A 27,999-nucleotide genomic window follows, 5' to 3' on the forward strand; every position below is an offset into this window, starting at 1 on the left:
CACTGCACCCTGACTGGCTAGTCTCCTCCCCGCGACCCTGCTATAAGGGGATGTCCAGTTGCCTACAAATGGGCTTTGGGTCCCCACTTTGCACTCCCCCGTATTCACAATGATAGGACTTTTTGTTCTTTGATGCCTGATAACCAGATCCCATCGACACCTCGTGATCACACAGGCTGGCGTGCTTCCTCCATGTGGCCTTTGTTGCTTCTGAGCTAGATGACCACTTGTTTACCTTTAAGCCTTTAAGACTCCAGATGCTATATCTTTTGATAGCTGGCCACCATCAGCTTTCTTCACCACATTTGCTTATGTACCCACTTGTCTTCAGTGATCATGTGGGGAAGGTGAGCATCATGGAATGCCAGTTTAACAGAACAAAATATTCTTGCGTTGAGGTAGTACTTGAGTAGAGGCCTAATGTCCATCTACTACCTTAATACTAGACCTGTAAATGTATGCACATAGATCTAGTTCCCCATCATCATATATATTTACATGTGCACATACCTGTATTTAGACCTCTATAAATGCCCTTTGCCTCCTAATTCTTTCCTCTATTTCCTTTGAATTTCCTCTTGTCCCACTATCATGTTCCGCCTTCATTTGAGTTCCTCTTGGTTTCATTGCCCTTGATCAAGCACTACCCAGGCCTCCTACATCCTCCTCGCCATCGATTTTGGATCACTTGTTGTTCCCTTATCCCTGGATTTGTTAACACCCACCCACTTCCTTTCCTCTGCCTCCCCCTCTCCCATGTCCCCCTGGAACCATAGGTTCTCCTCCAGCTTGTTTATCCCGCCTATTTTATCTAGGGACACCTGCAGAGATAGTAATATGCACAAAAACAGGACAGAGCAAAACAAAGCAATAAAAGAAAACAAAAACAAAAAAACTGGGACCAAGAAAAGCCTGTAAATCGTTCAAGGTCTGTTTGTTGACCTTTAGGAGTGTTTTCCAGTTGAGTCTGATGGGGTGCCATGCCCTGGCCCAAAAATCTATTTTTGTTACTCACTGGGACTTTGTTGTTCTGTTCCCCTGTCTGTACTGTTGCACACACTTAGTGTTTCACTTTAGTGTGGTGGGGTCACATCGGGCGCAGTTTCCACACTGTGTCTCCATTGTTGTCCCCCAGAGCACTATGGGTCAGCGAGGGACATCATGTCTTGTTGTGGGGCTGGCCCTATGGTCCTCTGTGTGCTTTGGCTGCTCTGAGCGGGAATATCATCCTCAGGGCTTGGTGGGCCAGGAATGGTTGCCCATTTTGAGTGTGTTCTTGTTCAGTAAAGAGCTATTATTAACTAAGCATACTTTCCACTATTTAATTTGGTTAAAGGACATAAATTCTAGTAAGTAAGATAAAGCCAGCTTGTCATAGCTGGGTAGGGACTTTTAATACGTCAGCATTGTATCTTCTGTTTTTAATTGACTGCTGAATTGATGTGTTTAGCTGTGTTACCCACTGTGCCTGAGTCAACAGAAGAGGAAGTGAAGGCTTGCCAGCTCACAGTTCAACAGAACAAATTGTCTGTCCAGTCGAACCCTTCCCCTCAGCTGCGGAGTGTTATGAAAGTAGAAAGTTCAGAAAATGTTCCTAGCCCCACACATCCACCGGTTGTAATTAATGCTGCAGATGACGATGAGGATGATGATGGTGAGTTTGCATTCCTATTTTTAAAGCAAGTAAATAGCCAGGGCCACTTAGTGAACTGGCAGGAATTTGGATGAAAAGCGCCAGGCTGTTTTTTAATTCCAAATGTGCCTTAAATGTTGATGTTTAGATCAGTTTTCTGAGGAAGGTGAAGAAACCAAAACTCCTGCCCTGCAAGCAGCTCCTGAAGTTCCTAATGGATTGCGAGGGGCTCCTTCTGCCCGGAAACCTGGAGGCGGTGTAAAGCAAGGTAAGAAGAGACGTTGGTGCTTGGCCCTCTCATAAATTGTACCATACTCTGGATTGTCTGTGCGTAAACTATTTGTGTTCATTTGAACTTAGTTTGTGATCACCACGACCTCCATCTTCCCTCCTTGTGACCTTCTACCTGCGTACGTGATCTTAATAATCATTCATTTAGTAACCATTTCAAAGCCTGCTGTGCTGTGTGTAGAAAAAAAATGCACTGGTGAAAAGGTGCTAGTTCCTCTTGTGATTCATCTTTTGGTTTCTCAGGTGAATGTTTGGATTTTGGAATAAAAACTCTTGAGGAAATCAAATCAAAGAAAATGAAGGAAAAATCCAAGAAGCAAGGTGGTAAGTTGTGGGTTTTGCCACAAATTATTGCATGTTGCTAGAGAAGAGTAAGAACACTTCTGAAAGCAGTAATCAGAGTGAATAAATGCATTTTTACTTCTGTGCCTTATTTTAAAGTAAAACACAAGAGTCTTTCAAATCAGATTTTTGGTCTTGAGAAATACCCCTATAGAGCATAGAATTTTGGTTTGTTTGTTGTTGACTCATAGGAAGCCTGTGTGATGGAGTAGAACTGTACCTATAGGGTTCTCGTGAATGTCAACTTTACAAGAGCAGAATTCCAGGTCTTCTACAGAGCCACAGGATGGCTTGGAACCGCCAGTCTTTTGGTTAGCAGCCTAACTGCTGAACCTGTTGTACTACCAGAGGCTTTTAAAGAATAGCCAATTAGAACTACTGTTGGGCTAGAAAAGTTTATAGAAAGTAGAATATTAGATCTATGAGCCTACATTTATAAGTTTAGTATTAAGGTAGCAGAAGGACCTTGGGCCTCCACTCAAGTACTCCCTCAACGCAAGAATACTTTCTTCTATTAAATTGGCATTCTATGATGCTCACCTTCCAGACACAACCGCTGAAGACAAAACGGGTGAATAAGCAAATGTGGTGAAGAAAGCTGATGGTGCCTGGCTATCAAAAGATATAGCGTCTGGGGCCTTAAAAGCTTGAAGGTAAACAAGCGGCCATCTAGCTCAGAAGCAACAAAGCCCACATGGAAGAACATATCAGCCTGTGTGATCATGAGGTGTCGAACGGATCACTGAAGACAAATGTGTGCTTAAGCAAATGTGGCGAAGAAAGCTGATGGTGCCCGGCTATCAAAAAGTATAGCGTCTGGGGCCTTAAAAGCTTGAAGGTAAACAAGCGGCCATCTAGCTCAGAAGCAACAAAGCCCACATGGAAGAAGCACACCAGCCTATGCAACCACGAGGTGTCGAAGGGATCAGGTGTAAGGCATCATCAGAACAAAAAATCTTACCATAGTGAATGATGGAGGGAGTGCGGAGTGGAGATCCAAAGCCCATTAGTAGGCCACTGGAGATCCCCTTGCAGAGGGGTCTCGGGGAGGAGATGAGCCAGTCAGGGTGCGATGTAACAACGATGAGAATACAACTTTCCTTAGTTCCTAAATGTTTTCCCCCCGCTCCCACTACCATGACTCGAATTCGGCCTTGCGAGTCTGGCTAGATGAGAGGATGTACACTGGTACAGATAGGAACTGAAAATACAGGGAATCCAGGGCGGATGAGCCCTACAGGACCAGTGGTGTGAGTGGCGAAACAGGGAGGGTAAAGGGAGAATGGGTAGGAAAGAGGGAACCGATTATAAGGAACTATATATGACCTCCTTGCTGGGGGACACTTGCTGGGGGACAGACAACCAAAAAGTGGGTGAAGGGAGAAGTCGGACAGGGCAAGATATGACAAAATACCAACTTATAAACTATCAAGGGCTCATGAGGGAGTGGGGAGCGGGGAGGGAGGGGGAAAATGAGGACCTAATGTCGGGGGTTTAAGTGGAGAGAAAATGTTTTGAGAATGATGTACAAATGCCCTTTACACAATTGATGTGTGTATGGATTGTGACAACAGTTGTATGAGCCCCTAATAAAATGTTTCAAAAAAAAAAAAAAAGAACTGAGTAATCCTATTTCAAGTAATTTTGAATCTCTATTAGGGATGTTTTATCTTTTAACCCTTAATTAAAAATCAATATTTAAATTTTTTTAAAAAGTAGACTATTAAAGGATAATAGAATTTTAACACAAATGTTGAAGTTTCCTTGTATAGTCATATTAAGAGAGGGAAGAGTTTATTTTGTCGTGGGTGAGTTCTTCCTTAAGAGTTGTTAGAATTTTCTTCCAAACCGTTCCTTGGCTTCATTGATGTGCATTTTCAACATTAAAAATTACAATCACAGTGTGAAATGTATTCAGAGGGAAGCAAATGATGGGTCTTAAGGCCCCCTCTTTATCAAAGCGTATTCTTGGAAACGTGAAGTTATATTCTATGGGTGATTAAATTTACAAGGAAAAGGTTCCATCAACACATTTGATGGCTCGTGTACTTTTGAGGTCAGTTTTATAATGCTTAGGAGCTTTGGTGGTCCTGTGAATTGGGTGTTGGGCTCCTAACCACAAGGTCAGAATTTGTCACTCACCAGCCTCTGTAGGAGAAAAATGAGGCTGTCTGCCCCATACAGATCGAGGGTCTCAGGAGCTGGGTGGCTGTGAGATGGAACCACTCGGTGTTTGGTGTGGTTTCACAATGTTAGCCATATTTGTTGTAATGATCGCTCTTTAATTATAGAAAAAGATATCCCAAAGGTAGTTTATAACTCAAGAGTTAGGATCCCATTCCTTCAGAGGTAGGACAATTAGACTAATAGTCATTGTGTTTGATATATTAGAAATAGTTAGACAACTTTTCTGAACATAGTATGTATGTTAGACAGGGTTCTCTAGAGTAACAAAACCAAAACACTTAGATTTTTGTTAGATAGATAGATAGATAGATAGATAGGTGCAGCACAAAGGAATATATCGGCTATATATATATATAAAGATAGATATGTGCAGCACAAAGGAATATATCGGCTAAGTAGCCCACACAGCAGTACAGTAGGGCTCGGTTCAACTCACTTCCATGAAACAGTTAATATACTGGAAGTCCTTCAACTCAAGAGGGCTGCTGGGCCCAAGGTCAAGGAAGCAGACAGCTGAGTCTTCCTTCCATAGAGCAATGCAGGCAGTCTGGCCACCAGCAGGGCGGGTCACCAACAGTCAGCAAGATGATAAGGTCCAACAGTCCCGAGCAATGTATACGCCAGCAGTGTGGTGAAGCAGGTCTCGAAGGAACCTCAAGCTGTAGCGACACCATCCACAGGTTAGCAGTTCCACAGGTAGTGTAGCTCACAAGTTGAGGGCAGAGAACTAGCAGCCGCACACTGGTCCAATCAGAAAGCAAGAGAGAAAGAGGTGGGGCTCAGAGCCATTTATCTCTTTGCAGGTATGTCCTAAACTCATCTAAAGATCAAATTAATGTCTCCAGGCAAATGGGCTTACAAATTCTATTTTCAAACTTCCCCAAATCATTTCCATAAATCCTTATATCCACAGTAATAAGCAGAAGAAAACAGTATAAAGTGGAATCATATACTAAATTCTTAAAACAGTCAAGTTCGTTCCTTATTTAGCTTATCGAAATCTTTATGTCATTATTCTGTTGATAAAAAATATGGGATTAGGCCTCTGAGAGCATCAAAACCTCCATGCTTTCTGTCAGCCGTTTTCTCTAAACAGCATGGTTTCTGAGAAATTAAAATGGTGATTTCTACCCCTGAGCTCAAAGTACACATTAACAACATTCATTTTCATCGTCTCAAACAGGAATAACCAAAGACTACAACCAAACAAAATACTCTAAACTCTAACTTCCCATATTCTTGCCAGGAAACAACCCAGTAAAGTGCAGGGACATACCTGACTTCTGGCTAGCCAAAGAAGAAACCCTACCATGTGGCCGAAGTCAAACAAACATCCACTCTCCATCTTTATGGTTCGTTTATCTAGTACCCCATGTGTGGTACCATGATGTGTGAGTCTGGGTACACTAGAGAAACAAATTCCTAAGCACGCTTATATGTGTAAGAAAGGTTTATATATAAGAACATTTGAATATTGAGAAAACATCCCAACCCGGTCCAGATCAAGCCCTTAAGTCTGATATTAGCCCCTGTGTTCGATACCAAACTATATTGTGTGTTTCAAACTTATGAAACACACGCAGTGACACCAAATGCAGGTTGATCACAGGCCAGTGGGTGCAAAGTCAGTGGCGGGAGAAGTATCTCAGTGCTGGCAGGAGTCTCCATGTGGCTCTCCAGTTACCTGGGCTGCCTCAGGGTAGGTCCATGTGGCTTCTCAAGGATGTCTCGCAGGAAGTGAGTCGAGAGAAAATTCTCAGGAGAAGGCCATACCCACACAGAGGCCTCATTGGCTATGATCCAATTGACAGTAGACTCCACCCCTTCACTCTTAATCCTCTCAAGTCCCAAATTGACACCACATTATGTAACTACCACACTACCCTGTTTCCCTGAAAGTAAGACAGCCCCCCAAAATAAGACCTACTTACAGTTTTGCCTCTCGCTGAAATATAAGGCATCCCCCCAAAATAAGGCCCCCCGAAGCTACCGACCATAGTGACGGGCACCGCCGTCATGGTTGACCGCAGCGCAGCCGGAGCAGACAGGAAGTGTGAGGTCTCTTTTAATAAAACAAGTGTACTGTATTCTTCTTCATGGAAAAATAAGACATCCCCTGAAAATATAACCTAGCGCATCTTTGTGAGCAAAAATTAATATAAGACACTGTCTTATTTTCGGGGAAACAGGGTATGTTCATCTTTGAAAAACCCTTTTCTTCCTCTGTTGCGCTTAGCAGCGGTTGTTCTGACAATATTTTTAGGTTTTTTTCTGTTTAATTCTGGGGATTTTAAAAAACATTTTCTGTGATGATCATTAATATCAATATGGTAATTAAAAATGTCATTAAGTATGAGCAATTATTAGCTGCTTTCCATGGAACTAGTACATCTTAAATATTCCAGTAGCCTGACTCCAAAAATTTGAGAAATTTTAATTAATTCCCATCTTAAGACTGGCTACAACTTTTAAATGTTCACAATCCATTAGTCTTATTTTCAAACTTTTTATAATGTTTTCTAAAAGTTTTCCTCAAGAAAGCCCAACATACTGCTAATTATATTTTTGAAGGCTCCTAAAGTGCTTAATTCAACAACTTTTTTTTTTTCCCTGTAATGGACCCTTATGTTTCTGTTGGTTCATTGTGTGTCCTAGCTTCTTGTTGGTTTTCCTGATTGGAGAACCCATAATAATAACTCGTGGGAATTTGGGGTGTAGCACAAAACTGAAGTGAATGACAGCGTGTCACCCTCTGGTTGGTTGGCATTTTTTCTGTGGTGTTATATGCTTGTTTACTGAAGCAACAAATGCAAGGCTATAAAAAGGATATTTTCATCCAAAGTATGAGTTTTATGAAATGAATAAATAAATATCATAAGCAAATTACTGTAGACGCTTAGAATACGCTATGGCACAGATGACAGAAAAGAGTCGGGAATGTCAGTGTGTGATTTCCACATTGGGCAGCTGCCTAGCCACCCTGTTTAGAGAGAACCCTGATTACAAGTGCCGTTTTATCTCCGGATTCACCGAACTCAGCAAAAAATTAGGTATTGGTTCTACCAAACCAGTGCCAGCCAGCTGAATCCCTCCAATGTTTATTGCCTAGGTCACTCAGACAGCTTATATATTGCATTTGAAATTCATTCTCCAGGTAAATGAGAACTGTGAGTGATCTGTCTCCCTTCCCATCACCACCCTGTTTTCTTAGTAGACAAACAGGCTCCTAAATTGGCTTGTAGTCATCAGATATTGTAGATGTGACCTGCCTGGTCCCAGAATAGAATTTCTTGTGCTCGCATTCTTTCCTATAAACTGTTGGCTGTTCTTTGGCTTCCTTTATTCAGAAGGTACTTCGGGAGTGACCAGCCTTGTGCTCCAACCCCAGCCTGTTCCAGGTCCTGAAAAGGAGAATGTCCGGACTGTGGTGAGGACAGTCACTCTGTCCAGCAAACAAGGTGGGTTAGGGTTGGTTCGAGAGTTGTCACACATTTATACTTTTGGAGAAGAAACAACAGATTTGGTTCTTATTATGTAAAAGGTTGAACAACTCATTCAGGCAGCCCCTGCTTGGATGCATATTTCATTTTCACATATACTTTCTATCCAGTCACCAAATCTATGACCTGTTCATTGGAAGTAAAGAACAGTAATAAATCTTTTAACTTAGAGGAAAGTATTAAAGTCTTTCATATTTGAAACCGAGTAATGGATAGGAACATGTAGTTGTTGTATATGGATGCATTCAAAACTTTGTGCCATTTATACAATTAAAAAATCTGAGAAAAGAGAGCTTGCTGCTTGCTGGGATGATTGAAGAAATCTTTGAAGCCCGAGTTCATGTTGGAGTAAGGTGGCGTTTCTTTTGACATCCATCAACGCCACCAGCCTAGGGAGATCTTGGGTTTTCTAGCCGATTGGCAGGAACGCAAGCGGCCATCATATACCAGGCTGCAGTGACTCAGAAGGACCGCACTGCTGCGTCCCTCTAAGGATGGGCACCTGTCTGTTTAAAGAAGTGTCAGGTTCTTTTTTTTTTGTTTTTTCTTTTAAAATAAGATAGTGTTTGTTTCTAAAGACCCAAGATAGGATTTCCAAGAAACTTTCCGGGCAGGCTCATTAATATCAGATCATGCTTTAAACCCATTAGTAGTTACTGATAAAGAAAAAGTTGGCTATGGTAGAGACTCTCTTATTTTTGTCATTTCAGGAGAAGAACCTCTGGTTAGATTGAGCCTCACGGAGAGGCTGGGGAAACGAAAATTACCTGTAGGTGAGATAAACGTTTGTTTTCTGCCTGTTGATGCCTGAGCCTCATAAGTGCTCTCCACAAATCTACAGTCATGGCCGGTTTGCCAGGTGTCACACTCCCTTCTCTCAGGGACTGTATTACACTCCTTTAGACATTCAAGTTATAATCTAATTCCGTTATCGTCAGCTCTTTAGAAGGCATTAGGTTTTAAAAACAGTAAAGATTATCTCTGGATTGGGGGTAGGGACTGGATGACACATTAAAATTTGTACAACTTGGTACTGCAGTTTGCATCATTGAATTTACTGGGACTGTTTTCTAGTAGGGAGGCACTTTACCATATTACTGCAAAATTGTATATACCTATCCTAGTGTTTCTGTCTCCACAGAGTACTCATGAAAAGCTGGCTATGGGAGATTTTTTCATACTCTTATTTATTTATTTAACTGTTTCACCATTTTATTGGGAGCTTACAGATACCATAACGTTCCATAGTTCAAAACGTGCTTGCAAATATGAAACCTCATCACCATTTTGTATTGTCTTTGGTTGGTGCCATTTTCACTGCCTGATCTTTTCGAAACTTTAATTTCAGATGGTCAGAAAAATGTGTTGATCAATTATGTAGTTATGAAATTATTCCCTTTGGGTAGTAAAAAGTACTTGTTAAAAAAAAAAAAGTTTTTGTAATTAAACGGTGCCTATAAATGAAATAAGGTCCTTGGGTGTCAAAAACAGTTTGCACTCAAAATTGAACCTAAAGATTGGCAATTGGAACATGCCCAAGGGAGCACCATAGAAGGAAGACGGGTGTGGGGCTGGGGGTGGGCCTGGCTGGTATAGATGACATCATAGGAATCCTGTGCAGCACTGCTACTTGGTAATGAGCACCTTGAATCAACTGGATGGATAGCAGTGGATTTGAGATTTTTGTCTTGGGCCTACTGTTTGTCAGAGTGCTTTTCCTTGAATCCTCAACCATGAGAAAACCCAAGGCTTGGTGCTTACCTTTAATACAAGTTCAGTGAATATTTCCTGCACTGAGCCTCAGATTCAAGAAGGGGTAAGTAATGGGTGCCTTCATTAGAGTCCCGTGAATGTACTACAGATGAAATAGTCCTTGACAAAGAAGAGACAGGAGAGGCAATGTTTAGAAATCCCCACTATATTTCAAGAAATAGCCTTGCTTAGTCTTTTGCTTGTGTTAGATTTTAAGAGCCGTATTTGATCATCTGTACTGGTTTAGTATGTGCCGTCTTTCAAAGTTTTACTCTGGCGCAGCAAATACATACATCTTCAGAAGCAATCAAAGTCTTTTTCGTATTTTTTAGCCCATAAACAGCTTGACTAGTGTAAGACCATAAACCAGGAGACAGGAAGTTTGGCTTCATGTATAAGCCTTGTTATTTTGGGTAAGATACAGGCTCTCAACACTTCAGATCCCTTTCTTGAAATTGAAGAGGGACTATTTGGCCTCCATAGTATCTTCATAGGGCAAGAAAAAACAAGTTAAGATCCGTTTGCTGTCTAATTTTCTAATCATTCAAGATGTATTTGACATGGATTTTCTTGCAGTTTAGCAATCCACCAGTTGTTTTTGTGAATGAAAGTTTTCCATGTTTTCCTAATTCTGAACTTCAGTCTTAAACAGGGTTTGCTGCTTCTGGTCCCTGTGTCCCTTTCACTCTTTCTTGAAATGTCTTACTCCTTCCTTGACCCTGAGTCTAAGGAGGCTGGCTAACCAACACATAGACAAGCACAGAACACTTGTAGACGGGATGTGTGCTTGTGCTTGCATTTCACTGCCTGGCTGAAGACTGGTTTGGATTCTTAGAATTGCCTCCTTGTGTTATAGGTGGTAATGGTGACCCTCCGTTAAAGCGTAGCCTTGCCCAGAGGCTGGGAAAGAAGGTTGAAGCTGCAGAAACGAACACTGACAAAACCTCAAAGAAAGGTGTGCCTTTGTTCTAGTATACTTTGTGTGTGTGTACACGTGGTGACACTTGTTTATTTAATGCTCGCAGACAGGGTTGCGTTTTTTTCTCTCAAGTAAATTGATTATCTTCTAACACCTCCTTTATTTGTTCAACAGACATTTAGGCGAGTATTTACTCTGCTAGATTCTAAGTAGAAACCATTGAGCACAGTAAATACTGTCATGATGTAATGGGAGATAGAAATAACTTGAAAGGAATGGCATAAATTCTGTGATGTAAGAAGCATGTGGCGTTGTGGGAGCACAGAAGAAGGGTCCTGAATCTTGCTGTCTCGGGGTTAGGAATTAGGCACAGTTGAAGAGGGCTGGAGTTGTGCCAAAACCCAGACCTAAGAAAGTGCAATGTGCTCAAGGAAGTGGGCACGGCTGACACAGAGCCAAGGGTCCAAACACGGTGGCTGGAGAAGGGAAGAGAGACTGGATCACGCAGAGCCTTTGGAGCCATATTACAGAGTTAGGGCTTGCGTCACCTGGCAGCACATCAGGGAAAGGTGATACACAGGGACCAAAGGCTCAGGCTCACATTTTGGAACCAGCAACCCTACTTGCAATAGTGAGAAGGCCCAGCTGGTGACCAGGATATGAGTTCACAAGCTGTTAAAATAGTCCAGACAGGAGGAATTCGTGTATCAGAAGTAGGTATGGCGAGAGGTGGACTTAAATCAGGAAATGTTTGGGAGGTAGAGTGATTTATAGTTGAAGGATGTGGTTGGCTTGGATATTTTCTCCTTGTATGTTTCTCCGTGTAGTTCAACATTGGAGCTCATTCCTTTTAAAATAATATCTCTCTCACTCACACACACTCACAGTGCTGCTTAATTTTAATTGGATAATGCTTCCCATTTTTTCACAAGCCCGAGAAGATGCTCTTGTTTGGGGACTTTTGGGTGTTAATGTTGTCTTTGAAGCCAAAGTCCCTCCCTTCCTGCTTTCTCTTCTTGTCTATCAAGCAAGTCATCACTAATGAGCATACTTCAAATAGATTTATGGACAAGAAGCTCTTGAAGCCACTAAGATTTTAGAAACAAAATTTTCTAGTAACAAATGTACTTGGCTGAATCTCACGGCTGCTGCTTTCAAGTGTGAGGAAAGGTAACTCCTTTGTGAGCTTCCCCAGGTGCTGCAGGGGATCCGTGGAGAAGAAAAAGCTGTGCTTTGGGAGAAATGTATAGCCTAAGGTGACCAGACGTCCCACTTTTGGCGGGATAGTCCCGATTTTTAACACTTTTTCCCACGTCCCGCGGCATTTTAGAAAAGTCCTGATTTTTGGAAAGAATGCACGACAAGCTAGGGTATACGGTTTTCGGCTGCCATCTGGCTGTTTCGCCAGGATATGAGTTTTATCAATGGTGTCCCGCTTTACCAGTGTTAAAATCTGGTCACCTTAGTATAGCCTGATTTGTGAACTTTGAATAATCTACTTGATTTATAGAAAGTCTCTGTTCAACTTCGTTTCCTGTTTTTTTTAAGTAGTTTTTTGTTTGCTTGTTTTTAACAGTTCACGTTTTCAAGTCTCTCAAGGAGCGGTTAGGCATATGTGCTGATCCAAACAGTGAGGAAGCTACAGGTGAGTCAATCCTAAAGCCAGCTCCTGAGACTTTTCTTGTTGTAGGGATCTTTGCGTTCCCTCAGTTCACCTTTTGTACTTAGATCAGGACTTATGCTTTGCTTTTCTTCTCCATGTATATATGTGTGGTTTGTCCACTTGTAGTTTATTCACTGTTGGGATTTCACTTTTGAATTTAGAGATTGTGAAATGGTTGCGTGTTGCAGGATTCATAGTGAGAAATTAGAAACCCAACTGTCCAACCAAAGCGGCTCCTCAGGAGAAAGATGAGTCCGTCTGCTCTCCTGGTAGTCGCAGAGACCCGGGAGCAGTTCTAGCCTGTCCTGGGGGGTTGCTGTGTTGGAAATGACCCACAGGCACTACGTTTTGAGTTGAGGGTTTGGTGACCTATTGTATGTTTTAGTCCTTCTGTGGGACTTTTATTTTGGTGTCTATGTTTTTATTTTCCAAAATTTTACTGACTTTGCCTTTCTTACGTCTGTTTTAGCTGTTCTAGGGTTTGTCATTTGAATCTTCAGGGGAAAATTATTGTTGGAGGGTATGATTATGACTTCTTAATCATGTCACTTGGGTTTCTTTTGGCTCATTTTTAATGTTGTGCTTTCAGTAGTTGTAAGCTTAGGTTTCTTCTGTGGTTGTAAAAGGCTTTTTACAGAAAGTTTTCTTGGCTGACTGGAAGCTCTGACTGATACCTGCCAAAGTGAAGAGGGTGAATTAAAGGCAGCTAATGACACTTAGCACAGTAAGAAACGCTTTCTTATGTACAGAGTAGAACTGACTTTTCCCTTTTCCGCTTTTGTCTGCCCTCTCGCCCTTTTCCCGCATGCCAGTTTTGAAAGCCTGGACTTGTATGCTCTGCCTTAGGGTCTTTAAGTGGTGTGGTGCTCCTTTTCCGGGCCAGCGTGGTTCTCAGGAAGGGGTCATGACCAGCCCAACTGCTGTCGAGACAGTCTCTTAAGTTTCTGCCCTGGTGCTTATCCCAGAGCCCATTGTTGCTTTTCATGCCACAAGGCTCAGGTGTGGCATTTTTCTTTGGCGCTATTGAAAACAATAGCTCTCCCATCCTTGCAGTGAAGAATTCTCAAGATGGATACTCTTCCTTACAGCCTTGTTTCCATTGCTCTTGTGCCTTTGTTTTACTTTTAATGGATCCACTAGTATTTCAATGAAATTTTGGTAGGAAACCATTTATACCGACTTTTCCTAAGATGGCAATTTTCAGATCAGTCTTAACATCTAGAAATGGAGGAATATATCATTTTCACTCAAACACTTAACGAATTCACTGTTTGAGTGCATTCCTAATGTGACAGGTATTGTGCAGAAATACTTAGGGTAGTAAACTAGTTGCTGTTGTCATGAGGTGTGTCGTGTGGTCGAGGACAGTCCGTTACAGTGCTGTGACCCGAGAGACCAGCGAGGTGTAAGGATGTGAGGTTCCAGCGTGAGTCCCGAGTTCAGTTCCTCTAAGCAGACTGCGAGGGAAGTGAGACTGGTAGGAAGTGTGCTTGCAGCGGGGACAGCACATCTCCAAAGGTTCAGAAGATAGCAGAAGGGATTTAAGGTTGTGAAAGGGTATTTTTTGTTTGTTTTGTCGAATCACTTCTAAGAATGACAACAATGCTGGGGATTTATTATACCAATTGCTAATTGGACAACAAACACATAGTATGAGAGTGGGCCTTGCACCTGCGATGAAGTAGTATGGGGTTTTTATAGTCTAAGGGACAAAGGAAGTCCTAGTAGTTTTTATTAGTCTTTCAGATATTTGTCAGACTGTCTCTTGAAATCTTTTCTCCCTCAGAATCGCAGGGTTAAGAAAAATGACTCAGGTCGGAGGGTCAGTGCTTGCCCGTTCCAGCTTGTCTGGACTGTAGCACTATTTGGAGTTCTGGTTACACTTAGACTTAAATAAGTCCGTTACTGTCTCTAAAGTTAGGTTACTTAATATCTTAAATGTTTGCTTTGTGTAACTAGGTGGCAGCCAGGCTCCTCTGGGCGTGGCATAAGTAACTCCCATCTTGTTTAAGCTTCCACAGCCACAGTGTGGCGTTTCTTTTTCTGTAAAAGGTCAGTGATTACCTATGTGTATGTGTTTTATCATTTTGAAATTATGCTGCTTATATCACACTACCTCCCATTACTTCTTGTTCCTTTTTGTGTTTATTTCATCTATCTTGATTTGGCACAGTCAAACACCACAGAATTGTTTCCTGGGCATAAAATAGACCCGGAGGACAGGTTGCAACAGTGAGTGTTTCGGTTGGCATTTTTCCACCAGACCTTGGAGGACCGCCCACAGCCGGGACACGGAGCATGCACTGAGTGCTTCCTTGGCCCTCGCAGCTGCTGTGCGCGCTCATTGGCTCTTTGGCTGACCCTAGCCATGAGGGTGCTTACATATGCCACAGGGAAATTTGCTTTTTCATCTAAGCAGAGGTAAAATGATGAGGATATCATTAAAAATAGCTGTTCAGTAGGTTTCATAGAACGGCAGTTTCAGGTCTTCTGTGTTCTCCGGACTTGTCATTTGTTTTACCCCCTTGCATCATTAGATATCCTTTACCGATCACTTCCTCTGAGAAACTTACCTTTCTCCCTTAGAGTGAAGCATCAGTCTTCTTGCTCTCTGTGCCTCTGGGGCAGTTGTTACCACACGCCCACTGCTACCACTGTTTATCTTTCCGTTAGGGATTGTTTTTCACTTAGCACTGTTCTTGTAGCATCGTGCTCAGCACATGCTTGTGTGTGTACATGAGTGGAAGAATGAATTTATTGCTACTTTTAATGGCATTTAGCACTCCTAATAGAGCTGTAGTCTGGGTTTGAGGCTACGAATGCTGCCCGCTGGAGAACAATGAGGGTACCTGCGTCCGTAAAGGTTTACAGCTATGTAGGGCAGTTGTGAGTCAGAATGCACTCGGTGGCATTGGGTTTGGTTATGGGGTTATGAATGGTAATAAATGGCACATACCATTCAAGGTACCATTCAAAGTCCATGACTTTTAGGTGCCTTAAGAATAGCCTCTGTAACAGCCATCAGAAGACCCAAAACAAACAAAACCATGTTGTTGAGAATGAGGGAGGTCGGAGCAGAGACCCCAAACCTATCTGTAAACAATGGGACAACTGCTCACATATGGTCACAAGGAAGGGATGAGTCAACCAGGGCGCAATATAGCACCAATGAAACACATGGTATTCCTGTGGTTCTTTGAGGCTTCCTCACCCCCCACTGTCATGACCCCAGTAGTGCCTTTCACTGTGGGCTAGACTGGAGCATGCGCACAGGGATAAGAGCTCACGACACATGAAAAACGGGAATAGCGATACCAGGAGGCTAGAGGGAAGGTAGGGAGAGGAGGGGAGGAAGGGGGAACCTAGCACAATGATCGACACATAACCATCCCACACACTCCTCGGGGACAAAAAACAAAAACCGTGGGGGAAGGGAGACAGCGGCCAGTGAGATATGAGAATTATGATTTATCAAGGGGTAGGGAGGGGAGGAGGGAGGGGAAAAAAGAGCTGATACTAAGGGCTCAAATAGAAAGTAAATGTTTAGGAAAGAATGATGACAACATATGTGCAAAAATGCATGATACATGAATGTATGGATTGTTAAAAGAGCTGTAAGAGCCCCCAATAAAATGATCTTTTAATTTATAAATAAAAAGAATAGCCTCTGAATAAAAATACACACCACAGTTAATGTCTTCAAATGGAATTTACCAAAAACCAAACTCACTGTCATCGAGTCAGTTCTTGATTCATAGAGACCCTAGCGGACAGGGTGCTACTTACTCCCCGTGAGCCCTGAGCACTGGGACTCCTTCCAGGAGTGAGACGCCCCGTCTTCCTCCTGAGGAGCTGGCTAGTGCTGTGAGACTGCCAGCCTGCTGTTAGCAGCCATTGTGCAACCACGACATCCTTGTGGTCTAACAGTGAGATTGAAAGCAGTATAATGGCTCTTGATAATGGGTGTTGCCTGCTTAAGTGATACTTCTCAACCAGACATCCAGTGACACGTTCTTTCCCCCGTGAAAACAGAGAAAATCATGAAAGTCGGTGAGATCCGCGTGAAGACATTAGAAGAAATTCTTCTTGAAAGAGCCTGTCAGAAACGTGGAGAATTGCAAACAAAAGTCAAGGCAGAAGGACCTTCAAAGACTGCTGATTCCACTTCTGGAATTAGAAGCTCTTCCAATGTCCGAATCAAAACCTTCTCTGAGGTCCTGGCTGAAAAGAAACATCGGCAACAGGAAGCAGAGAGACAAAAAAGCAAAAAGGAAGTAACTTGTATCAAGTTAAAGACCGAGAGTGAAATGAAAAAACCAGTGGTTTTGCCCCCCACGGGTGCCAGCAAAGGCCTGTCTGAGGAGCCCGCCGGGAAAGCAAAGTCAGTGCAGGACGTGCACATCAAAACGCTGGAGGAAATTAAACTGGAGAAGGCCCTGCGGGTGCAGCATTGCTCCCCGGAGAGCAGCTCCAGTGCTCAGCCCCAGCCCCAGCTCGAGGACACGCCAGGGGCCCGGCGGCTGCTGCGCATCACCAAGAAAACAGGTAACAAAAGCTCATCTGCTGTACCACCTGCCCCAATATTACTCCCTAGGTCAGGGTTCACAAGGTATCCAAGAAATTCCTAGTGTATTAATGCATTGGACTGTTCAACCACAGGTCTGCAGTTTGAACCCACCAATTGCCCTGCGGTAGAAAGATAAAGCTGTCCGCCCAAGTGAAGATTTAAGCCCATAGGGGAAGTTCTATTCTGCCCTCAAAATCAAGCCAAGCACATTGCCATCTACTCGGTTCCAACTAATAGTGGCCCTGTAAAGCAGGGTAGAACTGCCCCTGTCCCTGCCCTAACCCTGTGGGTTCCTGAGACGACTTTGTAACTCTACAAGAATGGAAAGCTTCATCTTTCTTCTAAAGAATGGCTGGTGGTTTCAAACTGCTAACCTTGCCATCAGCAGCCCAACAAGGAACCCACTGTGCCAGCAGGGCCCCTCCACACTGTCATACAGGGCTGCTATGAGTCCTAATCGACTCGATGGCAATGGGATATTCGTTTCAATTACAGTTGAGCTGTTTTTGCTTAGCAGCACCATTTAGACCTTTGCTATCCTAATAAACATTTTGAGACTTCATAAGTCTCAAAATTGGTTTTATCTATGATTTGTCCCTTACTATTTGCTTCACTTACCATTTTGCATTTTGTTTAACTGTAGCTACCGTAAAGTTGCAGTCTGTGACATGATGACATGTTTAATATGACACAGGTATGAAAGAAGAGAAAAGGCTTCAGGAAGAAAGTGAAGACGCACCTCAGAGCAGTGCTCCCAGCGCAGAGGACAGCGAGGTAAGGGCCAGATGAACGGTGAAGTTGCTCTTTCAGTTTAGCTTACAGTCAAGTCACTGATGATGTATTTTACTGTGCTTATAGTTTTCCAGAAGGTGTCCTGGTGGTTTAGTTGGCTAGGCATAGGACTGCCAACACCAGCAGTTCAAGCCCACCAGCCACTCCTGGGGATAGACGCTGAGGCCCTGGCACCTGTAAAGGTGGACAGCCACAGGCACCGGGAAGCCAGCTGTTGTCTGCTGCCCTAGAGGTTGCTGTGAGCCGGGCTTGGCTGCACGGGGCTTGGTTCTCTACTGAGATGTCTGTCGCTGTCTTCTGCCTTTAGAAGGTGGTGTTTAATTGGCTGTCGATGTTTTTAAATTTTTATTTTTTGCCTTCAAGAGTTATGGGGCTATCAAACTTGGGAACGTTCATTGTATGAAAAAATGAAAACCTTCATAATTCCACAAACCTGATGTCATCAGCTCCCCCACCCCTAATGAATTTCCTTTCAGCTTTTCGTTTATGTAATGAAGGGACTTCAGAGAGGTGTGGAAAAATTGTGCTTTTAATCCTGTTTTCCCTGAACTTTTTGAAGCTCTCAGGTTATGTATTTATGTGACCTTGTTTAATATTGAGTTCCTGTTTACAACATGGTTGGGAACTCTACACTGTGTCTTTGTAGCTTGCTCTTTTTCTTTTTAAACAACTCACATTAATAATTCTTCAAAATGTTTTTATGGGTATTTGAACCTATTTCTGAGCACTTAGATTTGTTTTATATGACTATAACTAATAACAGTGAATGTCTTTGTACACACATCTTAGTGTAGGCGCTCGGCTGTTGAGATGTGTTCATATTTGACTTAAGGTGGCTTAGCACGAAGTAACTGAGTCCTGATTGGTCCGTGCTTTGATTCTAGTCTTACATTTCAGCTCATCATTGTCTTTCACATAAGCTTTTTTCTCTTGGATTCTGAGTGTGTCAAACTGCTTGACTTAAATGGTACAAGTGTGTGTTTGTTCAGTCATGTTTATCATGTAGAGTGAGTTACTAAACTTTAATGGTGTCATGGGCACTTACTTATCCGCAGGTTCCCGACGAGTCCGCAGGAGTTAGCACCACGAAAATTCAGGTCAGGAGATGCGAGACCCTGAGAGAGAAGCACACGCAGAAACAGCAGGACAGGGGAGCCCCTGAGAAGGAGTCCGTCTTGACACCCCTTCAGGGAGACGTCACCACTTTAAATGCCCAAGTGCTAGAGAAAGCAGTGCTTAGCACCGCCCCTAGCACCTCTCGGCACCCAGCAAAGCGACCACCCCCAAAGTTACCCCAGAAGCTGGAGCTGGAAACCTTAGGGATTGGGGATTCAATACTGAATGTGAAATATGCAACACCGCCTTTAGAAAAAAGGGCGAAAGGTGAGTGTTCTTACAGTGCGTTCTGCTTGTGGATTTCAGCATTTCCAAGGTTAAAAACCCCTGCAAACAATTGGGTTGAATTAAATTTGCTTATGGCCCAAGACTCCTGGTGGCATAAATGGTGAAGCCCTCGGTTGTTAATCAGAAGGTTGGTGGTTCAGGTCCATCCAGCAGCTGCACGGGGAAAGAAACTGACAGTGTGCTGATGGGAAAATGATGCCCTGGAGCCCTCTCGGGTCGTGTGATGTGATCACTTGGGGTCCTGAGTCAGAGTGCACCGCACAGACAGCACCTGCAACAACCGCGTGTAGACAGGTAGAAAGTTCTCTCCCTGACAGTTTTGTGCTTTTTGTTTTTAAGACAAAACTAGATGAATTCTTTTTCTCAGAACATAACTTTGCCTCTCTAAAGCCCCATCTAAAAATTTCCGTGGTGAAATTTTCTTCTGAAGAAGAAAATCCCAGACATGGAAGAGCTTTTGAGAAAGGGGGTAATCTGAGTCTGTGAATCTCTGTTTTGGCGACAGGTCATTTTGAGATGTAGGATGTGTGGTGTCTGTGCCATCCTTCGTATTTGAAGGATTGTGGGGCATTTGATTCTGAATAAATGTAGAGGAGAAATTAGCCTAGCCAGTAAGCAAATATTTCCTGTTCTTTGTAGCTAAACCCAAAGTGAACGTGAAACCATCTGTGGTCAAAGTCGTCTCACCCCCCAAATTGGCCACCAAGCGCAAGGCTGCGGAGGTCCACCCTGCTGTGATTGCAGCTGTGAGGCCGCTCAGCTCCAGCCACGCCCTGCTGGAGAGCCCGGGCAAGAGAGCAGCTGTGGTAAGTGGCCCTGGCAGCCCCGTGCTGTGCTCTGTGTGGCAGCAGAGCAGGGTAGGCACGTGCCCCGCAGAGCTCGAGCTCCGCGCACAGGGTTTCCTGCCATGCCCTCCGCACCGTCATCCATCAGGTTGCTACTGCATTTTACAGATGCACCATTTGGGGATAGCAAGGTGTTTTGCATATTTGTGCACTCAACTTTTGGATTATTGATTGTTGAACTCCCAGACGTTAAGAAAGATAACAGAGAGCAACAGGAGAAAATAAGTGCTGGGAAACAAAGATCCAGGCCTAGCCGCCGCCGTTCCTTCTTCTTTTGTAGGCTGTGGTCCCGCTCCTCTCAGAGGAGAGCCCGGTCCCTGTGCTCGAGACAGACAGGCCTCAGGACAGGTAATGCCTCCACACTTTCACACCTCTGTTGTTCTTGCTCTCTGGAGACTAACTGCTAAATATCCATCAACACTTTTCAGTTTGCCACGTCTAAATAAATTGTATGAACTTCAAGTTAATTGCAAGTAGACATGAGATCCAGTGTTGCGATTCCCTGCTTAGTGCCTTTGTTTATATTTTGCCAGTATTGTGTACATGATGTTCTGTAACACCTGGCTGAGTTTTTGAGAATGCTGCAATGCATGGTTCCAAATCCGCTTTGGAAAAAACAAAAACAACTCTATGTGTCTTCAGTAACAGCTCTTTGTTAAGTCTTTTGCCCCTAAAACTGAGTGGTTCCACCAAGGGGCAGCTTTCAAATCTTTTTTGTCCTCTTCCAGCCCTGTGCTGTCTCCAGCTCAGTCCTCTTCTGACCACTCACCCTCGGAGGCGTCCGGCCCATCCTCATCCCAAGTGGCAGCCAAAGCGCGCCGGCTGAGCTCAGCTTCCACAGGAAAGCCCCTGATCTCCATGGAAGACGACTTCGAGAAACTGATATGGGAGATTTCCGGAGGCAAGCTAGAAGCTGAGATTGACCTGGATCCTGGGAAGGATGAAGATGATCTTCTGCTTGAGCTGTCAGAAATGATTGATAGCTGAAGGTGGTAGTGGGGGGAGAAACTTTAAAAAAAAAAAAAAAAGCCCTCACCAAAACCCTGGCCTTGGTTTCATCTATGTTCCCGTTTACCTGAGGAGATCATTTTATGAGTCTAGAACTTGCCCCGCATCAGAAGTGGACCTCTGTACCAACTACCTGATGCAGTGTCCCACAGTCCTCGGGCTGGTTTTTGATGTCACTCGTTTCATTTCGTTCATTTGATGCTGTTGTTTAGCATCTCTGAGTACAGTTCTGATTTACCTTTACCTTCCACCCCACCCCCCAAAAAAGAGAGAGATTGAGAGGAGGGTCGAGTAAAAGGGTGAGGGAGAACTAATGGCTCCTTGAGGTGTTTGTCAGTTTGAGGTTTTGTGTGTTTTTTCTCTCGATTGTTATTTCTTTCATGTGTTGTCTTAATATGCTTAATATCTGAATTTGAAAAGGGTGAAGATAGCTGCTACCATTAAGGACCAAATTTCATGCTACCACTAAACAAAAAAGTCACTCTGTTAAATTGTCTGTGTCTTTTGTAATGTACTTAAAGATACAACTCAGCTTTAGAGAGGGCTGAGCAGCTCAGGCAGCTGGGCGTCTGGACATCCCTTTGGCCCTGATTTTGATGTTCCTGCTGCTCGGTAAGCTCCTGAAGAGCAATAGATAACTTATTATTATTGTCATTGTCTTAAGGCTTTAAAGTGCCTCGGGAGCCCCCCCAACACAAATTTTCTATTTCTGGGATTCCCTGGATTCTCTGTAAGAAAGGATGACACAGTTAGAGGAATTCTTTTCCAGTACAAATTCAGTTGTCCCTTCTTAAGACTTGCCTCCTTCGGATTGAGATATCTGAGGGACAAAAATTGGTTCATTAAAAAAAAAAATTTCTACCTTGCCCGGTATTTATTTGGGCTCTGTAACTAAATGTGGGGAGAGTGGGCAGTGAACTCATGTATGTTGCCCATCTTTATCTGTGGTCTGCGGCAGTGCACCAACTTCTGCTGTCGCGAGGAGACGGCGATGCTCTGGGGGTGTATTGGATGCCTTCCAGGCCTGCTCTTCATTTCTGAATTGAATTTTGTTTTCTTGGTATTGGTCTGCTGCATATCACCTCAGAGACTTGGTTAGACTTGGAGATCAGAAGGAACAAGTGCGGTGGGGCTAATCGTCTTGAAAGGAGACGACGGCCTGCACGTCACCGGGAGGAGAGGGAAAGGACTTGGCCATTGTGACTTTTCTTTGCTGGAGGTGGCCGGTTTTCTTTCCCACAGAGAAATCTGACCCCCACCCCGTCACGCTGGCTCCTAAGGGACTGCTGTTGTCAGCTGCCCAGCAAGAGTTGGACTTCATGGAGTCTTGTTGGGACTGTTGACAAGAAAGAAAGCCACAGGACTGCCGTTCAGCTCTTGGGAAGATCTGGATGATTCTGCACAAGCGAAAATGACTTGAAATTCCTGTCGCCCTCTCTGCCAGTCCGTCTTCGGTGACTGAATGTTGTGTGATGGCGCTCCGAAGCAGGGGTGGAATGCTCTGGTTTCACCACAGACTGTCTACTCGACTCGGTTTTGGAATCCCCTTCAGATTCCAGATCCCTTTTGTATATAACCTTTGTTCTTTTGTTATTTTTAAAATAACTTTGTTTTATATTTAAATTCCTTGTATTAGTGATTCATGTTCATCATTATTTCAGCCATTTGCCATTACAGAAAGAGAAATACTGATTTGTGTTTTAAATAAAACTGGTGTAGGAACGTCTTGATGTGAGCAAGTAGCCTTACCTTTTGTAAACAGACTGCCTTAACAGAAGCCCAAGTCAAAATGTTGTAGTTTGACCATAGCAAGAAATTTCAAGTTTTGAACTCAGATGTCTTAAGATAAATGACCCCCAAAGTTAAGGCCTTATCCCTAAATTCAGTGGGACCCTTCTTAGGACCAAAACATAGCTTATTTTCATCTCAGGCAACACTTAACATTTATTGAAGGTACGTGATGGCATAATTTTTTCCAAGTTCCCATAATCCAGATAACTCCAAACTGCTTCAATTTTTCTTGAATTTATCAACATGATGCTATTTATGGACATGAACCTAAAGATATATGGTCATTTTCTTCATATGGTGAAATGTTCAGAAAATCGTACACTGTACAATAAGATGGGCATAAGTTAGGCAATGACACGGTACAAACAGCATTCTAGACATCAGTGATGTTTCATTATTTTAGGTTCCAGAGGATTTGTTGAGTTGGCATATCAGTAAGCAATTTAAACTTGGTTGAGTTTGTGACTGTTAGGATGTGGCAGTCCATGAAATAAGCCAAATCCGTCAGGGCACTAAAGTTTTCCCTAGATTTTTTGGTCTTAGACTCTCTTTGTCCTGAAATGGGAGGAAGCTATAAAGTTTAGGGTCAATGTAAGCATAATTAAGATTCTGAAGAAGGGCACAGGGGTGAGGGTGGGGGGATGAATGGTTACAAGAACACCGCATTTTACTCTGCTTTGCTTATCACACATTGCAGGTACTGTGCTTTTTTGCAAATTTAAAAGGTTTGTGGCAACTCGTGGTAAGTCTCAGCACCATTTTCCCAGCGTTTGCTCCCTACTCCATTTTGGTCATTTAAAATGCTATTTTGTACACTTAACAGACTGTAGTTGATTCTAAATGTAACTCATTCGTGTACTGAGACACCAATGAAAGTGTACGGCTTACTTTATTGCGGTCTGCAACTGGACCCATATAAATTGCTAGGTCTGCCTGTAGTTTAGGTATGGAGCAGCAAAACGGAAGGAGTATGTATGTGTAGATACTGAGGCCATGTATTCCGATGAGATCAAGGAGGGTGCTACTGTGAGGATACATAATTAAAATAAATTGATGTATTGCTGCTAGGTAGCATTTTTGACTCCTAGTCCTGTGAGGCTCTTAGCTGCTCCTCATAGGAGGGTGAAAGAAGGCCTGCGTGTGCTGTGCCTTTTACAGCCAAAGAAAGCCTATGGGTCAGGGCTGCTCAGTCACCATGAGTTGGAATCGGGACACAGTGGCACCCATCAGTGGTCCCTTGAAGAAGCCCAGATCAGAACATTGTGGACTTAGGAAATACCTTGAGAGGAAAGTGCCAGGAGTGGACCGTGGTGTGGAGAGGGTACATGAATGAGCCTTGGCCTTTGAGTTCCAGACTGCCCCAGATAGGCTCCCTTGAGGTGTGAACGCCTGAACTTTGGGTGGCTTGGCAAAGAAGACTGGAGTGCCAAACCAGGCCAGACTGGTGAGGTGAGGTTTTGTCTTCCTAACCACTCACCACCCCATTGGTACTCTTGCTCTTGTTTCCTCGCCCCCAGTTGGCTGTCAGTTACTCTACCTAAGTCTAGATGCCCTTCCTTTGGCTAATTCCTATCCACCCTCCCTATGAACTTCAGGACACCCCTTGGCCGGTCTTACTTGCGTGGGAAATGCTGTAAATCAGCGGTTGTCAGCCTGTGGGTCACGAACCCTTTGGGGGTGGACCCCTTTCACAGGGGTCACCCAATTGATAACATTAGCAAAATGACAGTCACGAAGTAGCAACAAAAATAATCTCATGGTTGGGGTTCACCACAACGTGAGGAACTGTATTAAAGTCACGGCATTAGGAAGGTTGAGAACCACTGCGGTAAACGGATGTGACTCCTGATTTGTTACCAGGAGTTAGAGAAGGTTTGAACTGGACTGACCGCCCCACGTGTACAGAGTTTTATACGGCAGTTTGCAGGTGATCGTCCGTGGCGTTTTCAATCGTGGGAGAGAGATTTTTGCAGCCTTTAAATAAGGTCTTCTGTAGAATCTCGTCACTTTTAGGTCCAATCCTCAGAAGATGATAGTTTTCTATTTTTAGGCCATATTCTGGTTTCCAAATCTGTTCCCCAAAGTGGCAGTATCGCCCTCTGAGGGGCACTGCAGTGATCCAAGGGGGCTGCGGAAGGAGCGATGCCCACACAGCCCTGGATATGGCCTTCAGTACACAAGCTTTCCATCGCCAGGAGGGGTGCCGAGCCCTTTTTTTTTTAACAGGCGGTAGATCAAGTATGTTTGGGAACCTTGTGTTAAATCATACTTTCAGGTAGGCATTGACCAGGGCTAGGCGACACTCTTTATAGAAGTAAAATAACCAGAGACACTCTCTCTGATGTCATAAACTCCCCAGGACACTGCTTTGGAAGCAGCTGTTGGCATTGAGAGACTTGGGTACTATGAGACTTCCAGCACCAGGATACTAATGCCTTGGAAACAGGCGTTCAGGGCTGAGTGAAGTTACACGATGGAGCTCCAAGGGACAGGCACGAGGCTTGACCACTGGTAGGTTGTTCCCAGAATGGTGTAAAACTTCTCGTTTGCATACCATTCTACTTATCCAACCAACAACAGCTGGGCACAGCAGGCCACTTCTTGACTCCCTCTCCCACTGACCCCTGAATGACTGCAGTGGGGAGGCCTGCCGCGCAGGCCCCAGCTGTCGTGTGGGGACATGAGCACAGCATCTGGCTCGTTCCGCTCTGACAAATGTTTACTCCGTAGCGTTCATGCTCCCCAGTCCCGCCATGCTCCTGCTTTCCCCCAAGAACACTTAATGTGTTTCTACGCATTGAGTTGGGAACTCACCCATTATAATGGACTGTTTAGTAACAACACCCCGGACCCCAACCCCAGAACCTCAGTGTGTACCCTGTCGGTTTAAATTTTTTACTTGTCCGTCTACAACCCAACTGTCTCTGCCACTGAGTCGATGCTGACGCACAGCGACCCTACAGGGCACGGGAGAGCTGCCCCTGTGGGTTGAGTTCTGAAACTCACTGTTGACAGGAGTAGAAAGCCGACTCGCCCTTGGAGCAGCTGGTGGCTTCAAACTGCTGACCTTGGGAGTAGCAGCCCAGCCTATAACCCACTGTGCCACCAGCAGAGTATAAATTCCTTGAGGCAGAGACTTTTAAAACCAGAACAAGTCACTGATCTTTTTTTAAATTTAAAAAGCGCTTCATTTGCACTTAACTTTCTGCCACTGCTTGTGCCTTCAACACTCCCAGGACGCTCCGCTCCTCATGAAGGAAAGTGCTCCATCCTGTGCTCCACACAGTAGGCACACACACAGCCACCACAGGCCCACTGACAGGTTTTCTTTTGTCCGGACAACCTCGTGAGAATGGCAGGCCTCGGCACAGACCCCTCGAAGTTGGCCTGGGCACACGCCATGGACGGAGTCTGGTGCTTCACCAGCCTTCTCCGTAGATAAGTAGACAAGTTTATTATTACCAGGGCAGCCTCGTTTCATGAGCGGCTGTAAGGCACTGAGCCATTGTGAATGCCTTTAGACAGCGTCCCCGAAAGAGGAACGAGGCCGAGATTCTTAACATACAGCCATCTCCAAATGTTCTAGATCACCCTTCAAGAAATTCAGTTAAATTCAATTTAATACTTTGTTACAGCCAACGTCCCAGGAAGCCAGAACTAGAAGCTGCGGTTTACTTAACAGACACTGAAAATCAGGCTAGCATTTTGACTCAAACTCACTGCCATCTAGAAGACCCCAACTCACAGTGACGCTCCAGGACAGGGTAGATCATTTCCAAGACGATCTTTATAGGAGGAGGAAGCTTTAACTTTCTCCCACAAAGCAGCTGCTGGTTTCAAACTGTTGACTTTGCAGTTAGCAGCCCAGCACCAAACTCACTATGCCCGCCCTGGCGCCTACCATTTTGATGAGTCAGAATCCCAAGACGAGAGAACCTTGAAACACCCTGGGACTCCAGAGCATGTTGGCGTTGCCATGGAAAAAAGGGATCAGGACAGAACAAATCTGTGACCTAGAAGATTTTCTGGGCATCTTTTCCTACATTTAAAAAACCATTTATATATCCTCCATTCATGAACTGAGGAAGAAAATCGTATTCTTCTGATAGACCACATGGAGAAGCCTTTAAACGACCCAGAGAGAACTTCAGCTGATGCCAGCCTTCCATAGACACCTGCCAGGGCCTGAAAATAACATCTCCTGGGGCCAAAGAATTACCCAGCTCAGCCCTGCCCAAGCGCTTAACCCATGGAATCTGCCACGAGAGTGAAGTGGTGGTGGCTCTAAACCACTGCGTTTTGGAACCGTTTTCACCATAACAATAGGCAACAAAATCTATTTACTGTTTTCCCTTATGTTCTAGGAGCTCTCTCTATATTAGGAGAGCCCGCCACTTGTCACAGGCATTACAAACATAATCTCCCAGTTTCTTTGACTTTGCATCATGCAAACTTACATCATGCTTCCGTAGGTGATTTTCCTTCTAAGAACCAGCTGGACATACACTCCTGGGAAAGACTCGGTTGTTAATAACAGGAGAGGGGAAAGAATCAGGCTTAAGTTCAAGAAATGCACAAACCAAAAAAAAAATTTCTCAGTTTAATCTGAAGTGTATATGGAACGAACAAGCATGGCTATGAAAATCCTACTGACTTTGAGTTCCATAACACAAGAACATGTTTTTATAAAGCTACAACACAAGTAACTGTAGTAAACGAGAAGTTCATAAAGCCTTTTTGAACAGAACTAAATGGTTGAATGAGACGTGGTGTTTTGTGGAATGGAACCGTTCTTATTACTTGCCTGTCTGGGGAACCCTGTTAGTTTAGCTGCAGCCCACAAGCCAACTCGGACCTTCCACAGTGTGTTAGTCTGGGCAGACTATAAAAGCAAATTCCACGGACACTCATGTGTAAGAAAGAGCTTTATTCATAATTGTGAAGGAAAAAAAAGCTTTATATACAATTGAATATTGAGTAAACATCCCAGTCCATAAGTCTGATATTAGCCCATATGTTTGATACTAATCTATAAAGTCCTCTTCAGACTCACGAAGCACATGCAATGATGCCAAATGCAGGAAGATCACAGGCCAGTGGGTGGGAAGTCTTGTGGATCCAGGGCCTTTGTAAGCATCTCAGCGCTGGCAGGGGTCTCTGTGCGGCTTCTCTGACTCCGAGGGTCTGGTTCCATCAGCCTCTCTGCATGTGTCTTGTCCACAGGGATGTCTCACAGGGAGTGAGCCTAGAGAGAGAGCATCTCCCGCCTCCAAGGAGGAAATATAGGAGTTTCCAGAATCCTCAG

The 27,999-nt window shown here is 43.9% G+C and overlaps 1 protein-coding gene across 5 annotated transcripts in view; it reads left to right on the forward strand.

Moving 5' to 3' along the window:
* Positions 1 to 22,629, forward strand: part of ZC3H11A (zinc finger CCCH-type containing 11A) — a 50,066-nt gene extending 27,437 nt beyond the window's left edge. For 4 of the 5 annotated variants that reach the window (XM_004699824.4, XM_045298018.1, XM_045298017.1 and 1 more), the window contains exons 6-18: positions 1,451 to 1,654; positions 1,782 to 1,901; positions 2,168 to 2,248; positions 7,801 to 7,911; positions 8,664 to 8,726; positions 10,562 to 10,660; positions 12,201 to 12,269; positions 16,320 to 16,832; positions 17,549 to 17,628; positions 18,702 to 19,029; positions 19,690 to 19,856; positions 20,176 to 20,243; positions 20,624 to 22,629. In XM_004699824.4, coding sequence (XP_004699881.1) covers positions 1,451 to 1,654; positions 1,782 to 1,901; positions 2,168 to 2,248; positions 7,801 to 7,911; positions 8,664 to 8,726; positions 10,562 to 10,660; positions 12,201 to 12,269; positions 16,320 to 16,832; positions 17,549 to 17,628; positions 18,702 to 19,029; positions 19,690 to 19,856; positions 20,176 to 20,243; positions 20,624 to 20,882 — 2,162 coding nt within the window. In that variant the 3' untranslated portion in view covers positions 20,883 to 22,629. The remainder of the gene's footprint in view (positions 1 to 1,450; positions 1,655 to 1,781; positions 1,902 to 2,167; positions 2,249 to 7,800; positions 7,912 to 8,663; positions 8,727 to 10,561; positions 10,661 to 12,200; positions 12,270 to 16,319; positions 16,833 to 17,548; positions 17,629 to 18,701; positions 19,030 to 19,689; positions 19,857 to 20,175; positions 20,244 to 20,623) is intronic. The other variant, XM_045298019.1, reaches the window with a different exon arrangement.
* Positions 22,630 to 27,999: the final 5,370 nt, after the last annotated feature.

This window comes from Echinops telfairi, unplaced genomic scaffold (assembly GCF_000313985.2).
Source record: "Echinops telfairi isolate 266 unplaced genomic scaffold, ASM31398v2 ScPeMD7_7424;HRSCAF=8462, whole genome shotgun sequence".
NCBI lineage: Eukaryota > Metazoa > Chordata > Mammalia > Afrosoricida > Tenrecidae > Echinops > Echinops telfairi.